General features: G+C 43.6%; 1 protein-coding gene across 1 annotated transcript in view; it reads left to right on the top strand.

The window, feature by feature from the left end:
- DHTKD1 (dehydrogenase E1 and transketolase domain containing 1) overlaps positions 1–14,678 on the top strand; it is a 55,222-nt gene that overhangs the window by 18,457 nt on the left and 22,087 nt on the right. Inside the window, exons 4-8 of the mRNA XM_030216100.1 lie at positions 2,122–2,316; positions 4,360–4,629; positions 6,788–6,959; positions 10,414–10,612; positions 12,700–13,012. Coding sequence (XP_030071960.1) covers positions 2,122–2,316; positions 4,360–4,629; positions 6,788–6,959; positions 10,414–10,612; positions 12,700–13,012 — 1,149 coding nt within the window. The remainder of the gene's footprint in view (positions 1–2,121; positions 2,317–4,359; positions 4,630–6,787; positions 6,960–10,413; positions 10,613–12,699; positions 13,013–14,678) is intronic.

Below are 14,678 nucleotides of genomic sequence, written 5' to 3'. Positions count from 1 at the left end.
GAAGGCAGGATCATATTGCCCCAATTCTTTTTAAACTTCACCACTTTCCAGTAGAAGCCAAGCTGAATAAGATTCTCTGTTTAGTATTTAAATTTGGCAAATTGGCATATCCAGGCCTTGACAAATTTTCTTGGGATTTAGGAGCCAGCTAAAAAAAACTCCTCTATCAACCGCTATATCTCAGAAAAGGTATAGTGGAATTAGAAAAGGTTCAAAGAAGAGCAACCAAAATGATAAAGGGGATGGAACTCCTCATATACGAGGAAAGCCTAAAGAGGTTGGGTCTCTTCAGCTTGAAAAAGAGACGGATGATTGGAGATATGATCGAGGTCTACAAAATCCTGAGTAGTGTAGAACGAGTAAAAGTAAATCCAATTTTTTACTCGTTCCAAAAGTACGAAGACTAGGGGACACTCAAGGAAGTTACATGGAAACACTTTTTTTAAAACAAATAGAATATTTTTTCACTCAATGAATAGTTAAGCTCTGGAACTCTTTGCCAGAGGATATGGTAAGAGTGTTAAGCATGTCTGGGTTAAAAAAAAAAAAAAAAGGTTTGGACAAGTTCTTGGAGGAAAAGTCCATAATCCGCTGTTGAGACAGACATGGGAAGCAACTGCTTGCCCTGGGATTGGTAGCATGGAATGTTGCTGCTATTTGGGTTTCTTCCAGGTACTTGTGACCTGGACTGGCCACTGCTGGAAACAGGATACTGGGCTAGATGGACCATTGGTCTGACCCAGTATGGCTACTGTTATGTATAACCCTCTTCTCCTTTCACCATTTGGGGGTGGAGGGTAGATTATAAGGTCTATTTAAGCTCCTTTAGTACCCGATTTACTAAGGATGTTTTTTTTTACTTCCTTGTCCAAAGGAAATAATAAGCATAGTAAACCAGGCCCCTAATGCATTCCTGAATGTCATTAGAACTTCCACCCCCACCTCATCATCACCCATTCCAGCTTAATGGGTTTGTGGTTCCTTGAGCCAACTTTTGCTGTGGTGAACCCCTTTGACCCATGTTAGAGAAGCACTGTCTTCCATCTTCTTTCTCCCCTATACAGCATCTCCTGTCTCTCAATTGGTATGAACCACACAGATTTTGGGACTGAATGGTGGTTCAAGGTAATCTGCTGCTTGAGGCCGACACCCCCTTCCCCACCAAGGCACACAAAATTGGTGGGGGGGTGGGGAGGAGCCTTCTCTGAGCTCCAGTCAGGGAGCAGAGGGTCCCTTCACTCAGGTGGTTGTCCCAAGGAAAAAGAAAGCAACATATTCACAGACTATATTACACGGGTTAGTTTTCAAAAGGCATTTGGCCATTCAGCATAGCACGAAATGTCTAAGTACGTTTGTGTAACCATTTTCAGCAAAAGTACACGTATAGTTTCATATATCAAAAATGGTGCCACCCTGGAACTTCCCTTCTATGTCCCAAGTACGTGTATACTCTGCATGTGTTAAACTACTTAGTAATAGTTTGATTTTACTCTGGTGCATAATTATATGTAGGACATATGTCAGCCCTGAGGCTTATGTATTGGGCCCAAAAATATTTTGCAGTAGCGAAACTTAATGTGGGCCAATATTCAAAGCTAGTTACCTGGGTAGCAGCACTTACTTTCTGGATAACTAGTGCTCACAGGGCCCAGTCGGTGATATTCAGACATTGTCCACTTAATGCCAGTGTCTGACGCACACTGTGACATTAAGCCCTATACCTGCTCATGAATTTTGGGGGGGCAAGGATTCTTATATTCCACAGTGCCTTGTTTCCTGGGGCTCCAGCAGGTTAGAATTTATGTGTTATGTATTAATTCAAATCCCCAGTGAGTTTCGAAACAAATGGCAGTCCATAAGCTATATTGTAACAAACCCTAGGCCCCAGAACGTAAAGAATTATTTTAAAATAAAAAATTAATCCTTGGAAAAGTGTCTAGGTGAAAATTTCAGTTTTTTAGTCAATTTAAATTCTGCTCTCACAAAAGAAACCAGGAAAAGGGGCAAGCAAAAATAAAACTTTGGCAGGAATTGGTGGTGATTGTATAAACATGGAATTTTTACTGCATGATTTCCACATATGTAACACATGGGCTTATTTTTTCCCATAATCTGTAACAGGAGTTTGACCACTTCTTAGCCACAAAGTTTGCCACGGTAAAACGATATGGTGGCGAAGGAGCAGAGAGCATGATGGGCTTTTTCCACGAGTTGCTGAAAATTTGTGCCTTCAGCGGGGTGACAGATGTGATTCTTGGAATGCCTCATCGAGGACGACTCAACCTTCTCACAGGTCTCCTGCAGTTCCCACCTGAGGTATGCAGCAGCTCCAGTGCCTCCCCCCCCCCCCCCCACCAAGTCCTTCAACTTTCCCTTCAAAATTTGATTGCAAATCAGCCCTTTCTAATGAGCCGAGTCAATGGCTATTTGTAAATAAGAAAACTGTCCCCTGGTCGGACCCTAAATGGTTGCAGTTTCTGAAATTCCAGGACCTTATCAACTTCATTTAACTTGTTTACTAGGCTATCTTGCGAATGTTCCATTCTGGTTTTCCATTCAGAAACCTACATTTCCCCTCATGGACGAGAGTACCGAGCTTTGTGAATTTTGCCTCATTAACCTAGTTAGCTTTCTATACTTGCCTCAGCTGATGCTGCCTAAGGTATAAAAACTTAGATTATGAGCCAGTAGAAAGTATCTGTACACAATATGTGAAACACTTTGCTTGCACCCTAGAAAGGCATTGTATCAAGAATGTAATGTAATAATAATAAAAATGCGATATTTCATCCCTGATCTGTAACTTTCTGTGAAGAAATATTTACTGCAGAGTCTACTGTAAAATAATGCCATTGCCTTTTTTTTGCTTGTAAATTATTTATATTTCAGTTAGTAAAATGTCCTGATTCTTCTTGCTCTCTTCTGTTTTCTGCAATGCACATATTTAGCTCTTAAATCTTGCTGATTCCTCCTTGCAATCAGAGCTAACAGGTCAGTTTAGCAGGAAGTATTATTATAGAACTTGAAAGCTTTTCAAGTGTGCAGAGCTGGTTTGTAAAAGCCTGGTAAAGTCTAAAGGTGGTTGACAGCAACAATTGATTTTTAACCTGACAAGTTTTTTTGATAATGAGAGTTTGACAGCAGGCATTGAGTATAAGGCCCATCTGATCTGCCCAGTTTTCCTGTTCGTGTTGTAGACCGGTGGTGTAGCCAGATGAGCAATGCTGGGTAGGCATACAATTCTCCCCCCCCCCCTCCCCCCCGATTTCTGCCTTTGGTTCCTCAAAATAGACCCAAGGATGCCAATTTCCACCAGCCGAAGACCACTGCTGCCTGAGTTGTGCCTGTAGCAACACTTATTCAGCAGGCGCGCTTCACAGTTAATGCTGGCTATCCTTCGCGTACTCAGACTAAACTGAGCATGCACGAGTGAGCCGGCTTTAGCAGTGAAGTATGCCAGCTGAATAAGTGCTACTGCAGGCGTGACTCAGGCAGGAGAGGTCTTTGGCTCAGGAAAGCAGAGGGGGTCCCAAGTTGACGCCCCTCCCGCCGCCAACCCGCCTACCTTTGCTGGTGGGGGACCCCAACCCCCCGTCAGCCGAGGTCCTCCTCGCAAAAGGCTTCCTAGTCCTTCTGTTTCTGACGTCGTGCAGGACGTCAGACTCACAGAACAAAGCCTTGCAGATCAGCTGATTGCAAGGCTTCGTTCTGTGAGTCTGACGTCCTGCATGTGCAACGTGCAGGACGTCAGAAACAGAAGGACTTTGAAGCCTTTTGCGAGGAGGACCTCGACTGGCGGGGGGTTGGGGGTCCCCTGCCAGCAAAGGTAGGCGGGTTGGGGGGGGGGGGGGTCGACAATGGCTGGCGGGCGGTGTCGGCGGCAATGGGAGAGGGGCAGCAATGGTGGGGGGGGGGGCTAAATGTGCCCCCTCACCTTCTGGCTCTGGACCTCCCTCCCGCCGAAGTCTGGCGACGCCCCTGTTGTAGACCCTTCCTTATCTCAGGTTTCATCTTCCTTCCTCAGATGAGACATTTTATTCCACTTCCATACAGAAAAATAAAGCTTAACAAATAAATTACTGGGCTAACTTTCTCCATTTCTTGATTAGCTTTCAGGAGCTGATATTCCCTTCTTTAGGTAAAAGCATCTTTGGGTTTCCTCTATTACTATAAAATTTGGAGATTTGATGTTTCCTATAGAACTAGATTAAGTTGATATGACCGTGAATATACTGTGCTATCTGAGCTGCCAAAGTGTGGAATTTTCTTGTATTACTTTTTTTTTTTTTTTTTTAAATCTGAAATATTAGACGGGAAGAAGAAGAAATTAAGACTGGCTCTTGCATTTCTGTTCTGCAGCTGATGTTCCGTAAAATGCGTGGGTTGAGTGAGTTTCCTGAGGACACCCCAGCCATCGGCGATGTGCTTTCTCACCTGACTTCTTCTGTCGATCTGGATTTTGGCTCTCATCGTCCCTTGCATGTCACCATGCTGCCTAATCCTTCACACCTGGAAGCAATCAATCCTGTTGCCGTTGGCAAAACACGAGGAAGGCAACAGTCTCGGCAAGATGGGGACTACTCTCCAGAAAGCTCTGCCCAACCTGGGGACAAAGTCCTCTGTGTGCAGGTATCCTGATTACTAAGAAAGTTTTAGGAAGGGTTTTTTTTTTTAATGGGTGCTATTTTGTCGGGCCAACTGGCAGTGAAGAGCAACCTTGGATCACAGCTGCCATTTTACAACCTCAGGCAGTGGCGATCCTAGGTCGGCTGCCACCCGGGGTGGATCGCCGCTATGCACCCCCCCCCCCCCCCCCGGGTGCATTCTTGGTGGCTGGAGGGTGCAGAGAGCAGCCGTGCGCCTGTCGGCTCTACTGGCTCCCTGCTCCCTCTGCCCCGGAACAGGAAGTAACCTGTTCCGAGGCAGAGGGAGCAGGGAACCAGCGGAGCCGACAGACGTACGGCTGCTCCCTGCACCCTCCAGCAGCGTGCACCCGGGGCGGACCACCCCCACCGCCTCGCCCTTGCTACACCGCTGACCTCAGGGTTCAACAAAGCATTCAATTGCATTGGAATCTTTCTTTTCTCCAGAGTGTATATTTCTTTTACACCAGGCCTATTTACTGAAGCAGGGATGGTCAGAGTTGCTGCAAGTTGCTTTATTTATTTATTTGATACTTATATCCCACATTATCTGGAATTAAATAAGCAAGTTCAATGTGGCTAACAATTAGCCAGAATACATACAGTGTTAAGGTACAGAAAAGATATTAGGAAAACATTGGATATAGTAGCAGAGAATTAACAATGTTGGATTTAAATTTAAAAAAAGAAGAAAAATATATATATACCTCAGTTTCTCACCCCACTGCCCCTCCGGGATCGGCTGTTTAAAATTGTTCTTAAAAAAAAAAAAAAGTTCCCTTCCTGGGTTGTAAGATTGGGGTATTTCCTGATCTTATCAAAGAAACCTAGAGAAGAAGGAAACATTTTCTTCTTTTGAAACTAATTGTTCTCCATTTAGGAGCGCTGTTTTTCTTAAAATACCCTTGTAAGTGTATTGTTAAGCTGAAGTCAGTTAAGTATGTGTTTTGTTTTTTTGAACCTATACAGCTCTACAATCGCTATTTGGAAATGCATGCAGTTTGGATGTATATACACTTGGGCACTGAGATTTAATGGCGGCATGGCAAGGAGTGTGGGGGGGGGGGGGGGGGCGGTTGGAGAGCCTGTCAGGGGTGGAGTGTTGATTTAAGGATTTGGGGAGGGGTTCCAGAGATGGGGAGGGAACTTGATTTCTCTTTCACTGGACTTGGGACCTGCTTTCTTGTTGTTTCAGCCAGGGATCTGCAATGTACCTGGCTGAAAAAAAATGCAACTTTCAGAGCTCCAGATACTCTTTTTATTGCCATTTAAAAAATTTTTATTTCAAGATCTCTGCTCCCTCTGAACATGCTGGCAAATGTCTGGATATTTGACGGTGTCGTTCTAGGTATTTTACAAAAGATTCTGTGTTTGGTAGAGTCTTTTTTTAAAAATCAGGGGGAATATAGCAGGATCCAACCTGGATATGTCAGTTCTCTCTCCCTGACCTATGTAAAATTGGCCTTACAACATCTTAATCGTACATAACATGGAGCCTTTTACAGAACATCCATTGTTAAGTTGGATGGGCTTCGCTGGAAGTGTGGTTTAGAAAAACATACTTTGTTTACATCCCAGACTTGTATAATTTTACGATTTGTTGTATGTATTTGTCTTGATTTCGATTTAGCTGTATATGTTGATTTGTGACCTGCTTATGTGCAGTGAGATATATAGAATATATATAAACTAGGAAAAAATGCCCGTTTCTGAGCGGAATGAAACGGGCGCTAGCAAGGGGCCCCCTCCCTCCGTCCCTCGAAGCTACTTGCCTTGTTCGCTGTGGGCCGTTTCGGCCCTCGAGTGTCAATAGCTCCGCCCTGGACGTCATGACGTTTTGACGCGAGGGCGGTGCAGACACTCCAGGGCACACCGGATATCTCGGGCGCCTCAACTTCCGTGGAGGCTTCAGAACGTTGGGGTTGCCTTTTATATATATATAGATGGTTAAAAAAGAAACAAAAATACCAAAACTTTAGAATTTTCTCTCCCATATTTTTTCCTCTAATTTTTTTTTCAGATATGCTTCACCCAGGCAGGCTGTCTTGAGTGAAAAGTGAAAAACTGAAAATTAGATCTTAAAAAAAAAAAAAAATCTGTATACAGTTTATTACAGTTCTTCACCTTTTTCTTTCATACTGTAGGTTCATGGTGACGCTTCTTTCTCTGGTCAAGGGATTGTCCCTGAAACGTTTACGCTTTCTAATCTCCCCCATTACAGAGTTGGTGGAAGCATTCATCTGATAGTAAATAACCAGCTGGGTTTCACCACCCCAGCAGACAGGGGGAGGTCTTCCTTACACTGCAGCGATATTGGTAAGTCTGAGTGCCTTCTGGACTGAAGATCAGTTAACGCAACATATGGCAAAGTGAAATTCATTTGCTTTTGATTACCTGGAATTATACTGTAACCTTTCAGTAGGTTTATAAACATTTTTAAAAATCTTTGGAAAAAAAAATGAAGTTTACCTCCTGGCATTCTCTTGGCTGAGGTGCTGGAGTTCTAAACTTTACATAAAGCTCTGAAATGTTTCTGGTTTTAGACTGCATGATACAAAGGAAGGGATTGGTTAGCTTTCTGTTTTGTGTTTTGAAAACCTATAATAATTTCCTAGTGTCTTCTGCTTCTTTCCAACACCTTCAATTCTTTTGAAGAAAAACCATATAGATCTAAGCAATGTGACAATACAATCAGCTTAAGGCATCAGGTAGACCAATTCTGCCTTTGTAAGCCACCAGAAAGAGAATTTCCTTATCGTCTATCAGATTCATTTATTTTATTTATTTGCATTTATATACAATTTTCCTTATCAAAGACCATTCAAAGTGGTTTACATATCACATAAAACAATAAAAGTCAGAAACACAGGAATAGAAAAGCCAGAATAAAAAACAAGTTATCAAAATAACACGTACAACCTATATTTTCCTTCATAATTACATTTAATAGCTTTCTCCTAAATGTCATCAGATTTGTTTCTAGTCTCAACTCTATAGGGAAGTTTGTTCCACAGCTCCAGTCCAATCACTTGAAAAGCCTTTGACCACCATCCGGCCTTTCTTTCAACATCCACACCAGGCACTTAAAGAAGGTTACCTTGACCTGATTGCAGCGGTTGGTTAGATATATAAGAAATATGTTATGACAATGTAACACCTTAAAAATCAGTGTTAGTTGTTTAAAATGAACCCTTTCCTTCATAGGAAGCCAGTGTAGTTGATTCAAAAGGGGTCATACACTGTCTCAACGACACTTCCCTAACAATAACTGAGCTGCTGCATTCTGGATAGTTTATAATTTCTTAAACAGAATAGTAGGTAAGCCCACATCTAAAACATTGCAGTAGTCCAGAGAGCTTAACAGGAAGGCATACGTTAAATAATGCCTTCATATCTAAAAATGGTTTTAATTGCCTAATTGATTGACCAGGTCTCATCCTGGAACTCTGAGATAAAACAAGATTTTGACACAATTGCTCCGCTCTACCCATTTCTCCCTTCACCCAGTCGTACCCGTACTCAACCATGGTACACTGACGAATTGCGGCAAATCAAACCACAACTTTTGCCAGGCAGAGAGGAAATGGTGCCATCACCCAACAGCTCCTTTAAGGCCTCTTTGCTATCTCGGAAGAAGGATTACTATTCTGCACTGATTGCTAGAGCTCCTACATCATCTTAGGTGTATCATGTCCTTCAGTCATTAACCACATTTCATAAACCTCAGAGATCTGATGACACTGTCCCTGACGCTCAGTCCCTGGCAACTTTCTTTGAAAACAAGATCCAGCAGCTCCGTTCTCCATTTCCATCTTCACAACAGTCTACTGTTGACAGTCCAGCTATCTCAGAGTATATTGACATGCTGGATTTCTTCCTCCCTCCCTCTATTCCTGAGCTTAGTTGGTTCATTCAGTTCTCTGAAATCAACAACAGCACTACATGATCCTCTCCCCTCTCATCTTGCCAAAACGTTTTGACTGCATTCTTCCCATTTATTCACTCCTTAGTCTGTCAACAGATGTTGTCCCTCTAAGCTGGAAACTTAGTGTACTTATGTCCCAAAATCAAAGACCTTGCCCACTCTGCCACTGACCCAACAAATTATTCTGTTATAGCAAACCTCCAATTTTTGGCTAAACTTACTGAATCTATAGTCCACCGACAGCAGTTTACCAATCTAATTTCCAAACATCTGATCTTCATCTGCATCAGACAGGTGGGAAAATGTGGGATACAAATGCAATACATAAATTAATTACAGTACAGAAACTGCCCTGCTTGGCATAACCACCTACATCTACCACCGTCTTGATCGGTCACAATCAGTATTGCTACTCTTGCTTGATCTTGCTACTGGTTTCGACTTGATTGATCATCCAATCCTGCTCTTCCATCTCTTCTTGGCAGGACTTCGTGGTACTGCTTATATAGCTGGTTCAGCTCATACATAGACCAATGCTCCTACTTAGTACGGACCAATCTTTTGGATTCTCCTTTTCCTCTTGCCTCTGGTGTGCCACAGGGCTCCATTTTATTCCCTTTAACATTTTTCTGGTTCCTATCAGTTCCTCGTGCTCACGGCATTTGTCTACAAGGATGATATTCAGGTGCTTTTTATTCTAGACCCATCTAACCTACAAGAGATCTCAATTCTCAACTCTAAGTTAGAACAGAGTACTGATTGACTCTGGTCAAATAAACTGGTTCTGAATCCTACCAAATGTACCGCTCTTCTCTTTACTGGAGGGAAAGAACTACCCCTTGGCTCACCACTGTTACTTCACCATACCCCTGTCCAGTTGGCTACTAGCATTAGAATCCTAGGAGTTATCCTTGACAACACACTGTCTTACCGAAAGCACCTGTCTCGTTCAATTTATTCCTTGGTTCGGTCTTTTCTTCACCCCTCAGCTCTCAATGTGTCTTTGCACTCTTTGTCACCAGTCAGCTTGAGTACTGTAACAGGATGCTGGGCTTGATGGACCTTTGGTCTGTCCCAGTATGGCAATACTTATGAACTCCAACTTTTTGTGTTACGGGAAGGGGGGGGGGCCCTGGTCCACTGGACCACCTGAGTAATTTTGCTAGGTGGGGGATGGCCGAGGGAGTTCGGAGGTCCCCCGAACCACCAGACCCGGGAATTGTTTTGGGAGTGCAGGGGGTCGGCAGGGTCTACTGGACCACCAGAAAATTTTCAAAATGGGGGGAAGAGATAATCTCTGTTACATTTTCTGGCAATCACTGTTTCTCTTGGAATTTTGTACTTTAAAAAATGTATTTAAATTACCCTATATTGTACTGAAATTAATATGTGTAGACTAGTGGGCTATAAATTTCTGCCACGTAAATAACACTGTGGATAAATTGTAATAATGGCTTTCATTTTAATGGTAATTAATTGCATTAAATTGAGCTCAAAGACTGTTGCTTGCAAGAAACCTCTGTTTGCTACATATCACACACGCTTGATAACAGCAACACTTGTGCTTCAGTAGACGAGAGGATTGCCATCTCTGCCCCTGCTTCTGGGTGTTTGAGGAATGGAAGCACCAGCAGAAGCATGATACTAGATGGTGGTACTTTGGTTTCCCTGAATTATTGTCCGATGAATGAACGGTGGCTGAGGTGTGCTTGGCTTTCGAGAACCTGTTTGCTGCTGTATACTTCTGCATGCTGATTTTTAAGGGTTCCGTCATGGATAAAGAATGGGGAAAAAGCCTTTGGAAAAGAAGACACCTATGCTACTTCTTAAAATATTTCCCTGTAGGTAAGATAGTGGATTGTGCAGTGATACACGTCAACGCAGACGATCCTGAAGAAGTTGTACGGGCTGCACGGTTGGCCATTGAATACCAGCGCCGGTTTCGCAAGGACGTGATTGTAGATTTATTGTGCTATAGGCAGTGGGGCCATAATGAGCTGGATGAACCATCCTTCACGAACCCTGCTATGTACAGAGTCATCAGGTATGGTTCTGTGGGCCATGTGCCTGGATTTGGTTCATTACTCAGCATGTTTCTAGGATGCAAATCTTACCTAAATTTATAAAGGGGAATTTTGGGGTAGCAGAGTATGCATGCATTTCTGGTCAAATTACAAAGGTGTTCTGGGGTGGGGGTTATTTTGAAGGCACAATTAGAACTTTGTATGTTCTAGTTTTAGAAATGGAGCAGTTTTTCTGTGGCTTTACCGTGCTAAACGGGGCAAGGTCCTATCATGTTATGGGAATTCAGGTAGTAATGTGATTGAGTGATATTGGCAATTTCTAAAACTGCCCAGGGTATATGCGCATAAATTTATGTACATACTCTCTCTCTATACACATAAGTTTCTCTGACCTGGATCATAGGAGCCAACTTTTCAAAATGATTGGGGGTGCTTAATTTTTTTTTTTTAACATGTGGTGCATTTCTTCCCCTTGCCCCCCTCCCTCTCCTCAGAGTTCCAGACCACCCTCCCTCCCTCCCTCCTTCCTTAGAGTTCCAGACCCTCCCTCCGACTCGAGTTCCAGCCCGACCTCTTCTCCCACTCCCACAACAGTCCTTCGCCTGCCCCTCGCCTTCCTGCATGCCGCCCATAACTTAAAAGTCATCTTACCAGGGTTCCGGCGGCAGCAGTAGTGAAAGACGAGCAGGCTCAGCGAGTCAGCACTTCAGCCTGCCTTCCAGTCTCGTTGCTCTCAGCTTTGCCTCTGGTCCCGCCCTCATTTCCTGTTTTCTGCAAGGGCGGGACCAGAGGCAGAGCTGAGAGCAACGAGAAGGGAAGGCAGGCTGAAGCGCCGACTCACTGAGCCTGCTCGTGCTCGCCTTTCACTACTGCTGCCACCGGGACCCCAGTAAGATGACTTAAGTTATGGGCAGCATGCAGGAAGGCGAGGGGCAGGCGAAGGACTGTTGTGGGAGTGGGAGAAGAGGTCAGGCTGGAACTCGAGTCGGAGGGAGGGAGGGGGGTCTGGAACTCTGAGGAGAGGGAGGGGGCAAGGGGGAGAAATGTACCACCTGTAAAAAAAAAAAAAAAATTAAGCACCCCCCAATCATTTTGAACCAGCCAGGAATGCAGGCTAAGAAAGGAGTTACATATGCTAATTGTCACGAAATGCTTAGCCACCCGCCTGGGGCGAACCCTGCGGCTACTTAGAGGGTCTATCTCCAGCACAGCTCAGGTCTGCCTGCACCTGGGCATGTGCTCTACACTAGCACCCTCCTCCTACTGACTGGGTCCCAGCTGCCTCTTGGCGAATCTCCCGCTCTCAGGGTATTTCCCAGTGATTTCTAGGTTACTAGGGCCACACTCCCAGTGGTCCCACAGACCCAACACTCAAACCACTAGGCAATAAATTAAAAAAAGATTTTGTCATAAAAATATTGAACAGAGAACCATAAAACAGAACAAAAACAGCACATAATAACAGGTAACTTAATATGGATCAATTATAAAACTGTCTAAACATTTGTTTACTAGCTGAATAGTGCCTGGAGAGTACAGGGAATATAACTGCTCACAGGGTCTCAGTGAAGAGATATTTCTCTCTTCCCTCCCAATCTGAAACTGGAGAAAAATCCAGTATTTCCAGACTGAATTTGAACTCCTGGGCCAATTAGAGCCCAGAACATTATTATTTTTTTTTTTATTTTTTAAGTAGTTGGCCACATCATTGCAGGTTACTTTCTCTTTGTGTTAAACTAAAGAAGGAACAGTCATTTCTCTGTAACAGCTTTAAACATAAAACATGCACCACCTGCTGGCCAAACTACAGAAATACACTTCAAGAAATAATACAGTTCACAGGCTTACAAACCCACTGTTTTGTCACACCAAACTCTTGAGAGGGAAGAGAAGATCAGATACACACAGATGATCTAGACTATCCAGAATTAAGTGGCATGTAGCTCACTAAAGAGAGAGCCTGTGAAGCTGCAGGGTACTAGTTCAGAAATGACCAGCTTGGGTAATACTAGAGGATATAAGCCAGCAATTGACCTTTAGCCACTACACATTTCAAATTCTGCCACCGAAAGCACTGAATTTGCACAGGTTTTTCTCACTTCAACAGGGCACGTAAGAGTATTCCAGATTGCTATGCAGATCGTTTAATTACTGAAGGTCTCATGACTGAAGAAGAGGCCTCAGAGTTAAAGACCTCCTATTACGCTAAATTAAATGAACATCTTGCTAACATGACATTGTACATCCCACCATCTACAAACCTGCAGGCTCACTGGAGCAATATGGTGGAGTCCTCTGCTAGGATCACCACCTGGGACACTGGTGTACCAGTACAGCTTCTGAAGTACATTGGTGCCAAATCTGTGGAGGTGCCTGAAGAATTCCAGATGCATAACCACCTGCTGAAGACACATGCTCAGGTTTGTACACATTCCACTATTACCCAGTTACGTCAGTGCCGGGGAAAATGGTAGAGGCTATTATTAAAAACAAAATTACAGAGCACATCCGAGGACATGGATTACTGAGACCAAGTCAGCACGGCTTTTGTGTGGGGAAATCTTGCCTGACCAATTTACTTCAATTCTTTGAAGGAGTAAACAAACATGTGGACAAAGGGGAGCCGGTTGATATTGTGTATCTGGATTTTCAAAAGGTGTTTGACAAGGTACCTCATGAAAGGCTACAGAGGAAATTGGAGGGTCATGGGGTAGGAGGAAAAGTCCTATTGTGGATTAAAAACTGGTTGAAGGATAGGAAACAGAGAGTGGGGTTAAATGGGCAGTATTCACAATGGAGAAGGGTAGCTAGTAGGGTTCCTCAGGGGTCTGTGCTAGGACCGCTACTTTTTAATGTATTTATAAATGATTTAGAGATGGGAGTAACTAGCGAGGTAATTAAATTTGCTGATGACACAAAGTTATTCAAAGTCGTTAACTCGCGACAGGATTGTGAAAAATTACAAGAGGACCTTACGAGACTGGGAGACTGGGCAGCTAAATGGCAGATGACGTTTAATGTGAGCAAGTGCAAGGTGATGCATGTGGGAAAAAAGAACCCGAATTATAGCTACGTCATGCAAGGTTCCACATTAGGAGTTACGGACCAAGAAAGGGATCTGGGTGTCGTCGTCGATAACACACTGAAACCTTCTGCTCAGTGTGCTGCTGCGGCTAAGAAAGCGAATAGAATGTTGGGTATTATTAGGAAAGGTATGGAAAACAGGTGTGAGGATGTTATAATGCCGTTATATCGCTCCATGGTGCGACTGCACCTTGAGTATTGTGTTCAATTCTGGTCGCCGCATCTCAAGAAAGATATAATGGAACTGGAAAAGGTGCAGCGAAGGGCGACTAAAATGATAGCGGTGTTGGGATGACTTCCCTATGAAGAAAGACTAAGGAGGCTAGGGCTTTTCAGCTTGGAGAAGAGACGGCTGAGGGGAGACATGATAGAGGTATATAAAATAATGAGTGGAGTGGAACAGGTGGATGTGAAGCGTCTGTTCACGCTTTCCAAAAATACTAGGACTAGGGGGCATGCGATGAAACTACAGTGTAGCAAATTTAAAACAAATCGGAGAAAATTTTTCTTCACCCAACGCATAATTAAACTCTGGAATTCGTTGCCCGAGAACGTGGTGAAGGCGGTTAGCTTGGCAGAGTTTAAAAGGGGGTTAGACGGTTTCCTAAAGGACAAGTCCATAAACCGCTACTAAATGGACTTGGGAAAAATCCACAATTCCGGGAATAACATGTATAGAATGTTTGTACGTTTGGGAAGCTTGCCAGATGCCCTTGGCCTAGATTGGCCGCTGTCGTGGACAGGATGCTGGGCTCGATGGACCCTTGGTCTTTTCCCAGTGTGGCATTACTTATGTACTTATGTAACTTTGAATAACTTTGTTTTATCAGGAAGTTTAATTACTTCATTAGTTATTCCTATCTCTAGATCATTTATACATATGTTAAAAAGCAGTGGTCCCAGCACAGACCCCTGGGGAACCCCACTGTCTACCCTTCTTCATTGAGAACACTGACCATTTAACCCTACTTTCTGTTTTCTCACTTTTAAGCAGTTTTTAAT

Source organism: Microcaecilia unicolor, chromosome 10 (genome assembly GCF_901765095.1).
Source record: "Microcaecilia unicolor chromosome 10, aMicUni1.1, whole genome shotgun sequence".
NCBI classification, from domain to species: domain Eukaryota; kingdom Metazoa; phylum Chordata; class Amphibia; order Gymnophiona; family Siphonopidae; genus Microcaecilia; species Microcaecilia unicolor.
Note: the sequence above shows the minus strand (reverse complement) of the source record. Positions and strands in the feature narration are given on the sequence as shown.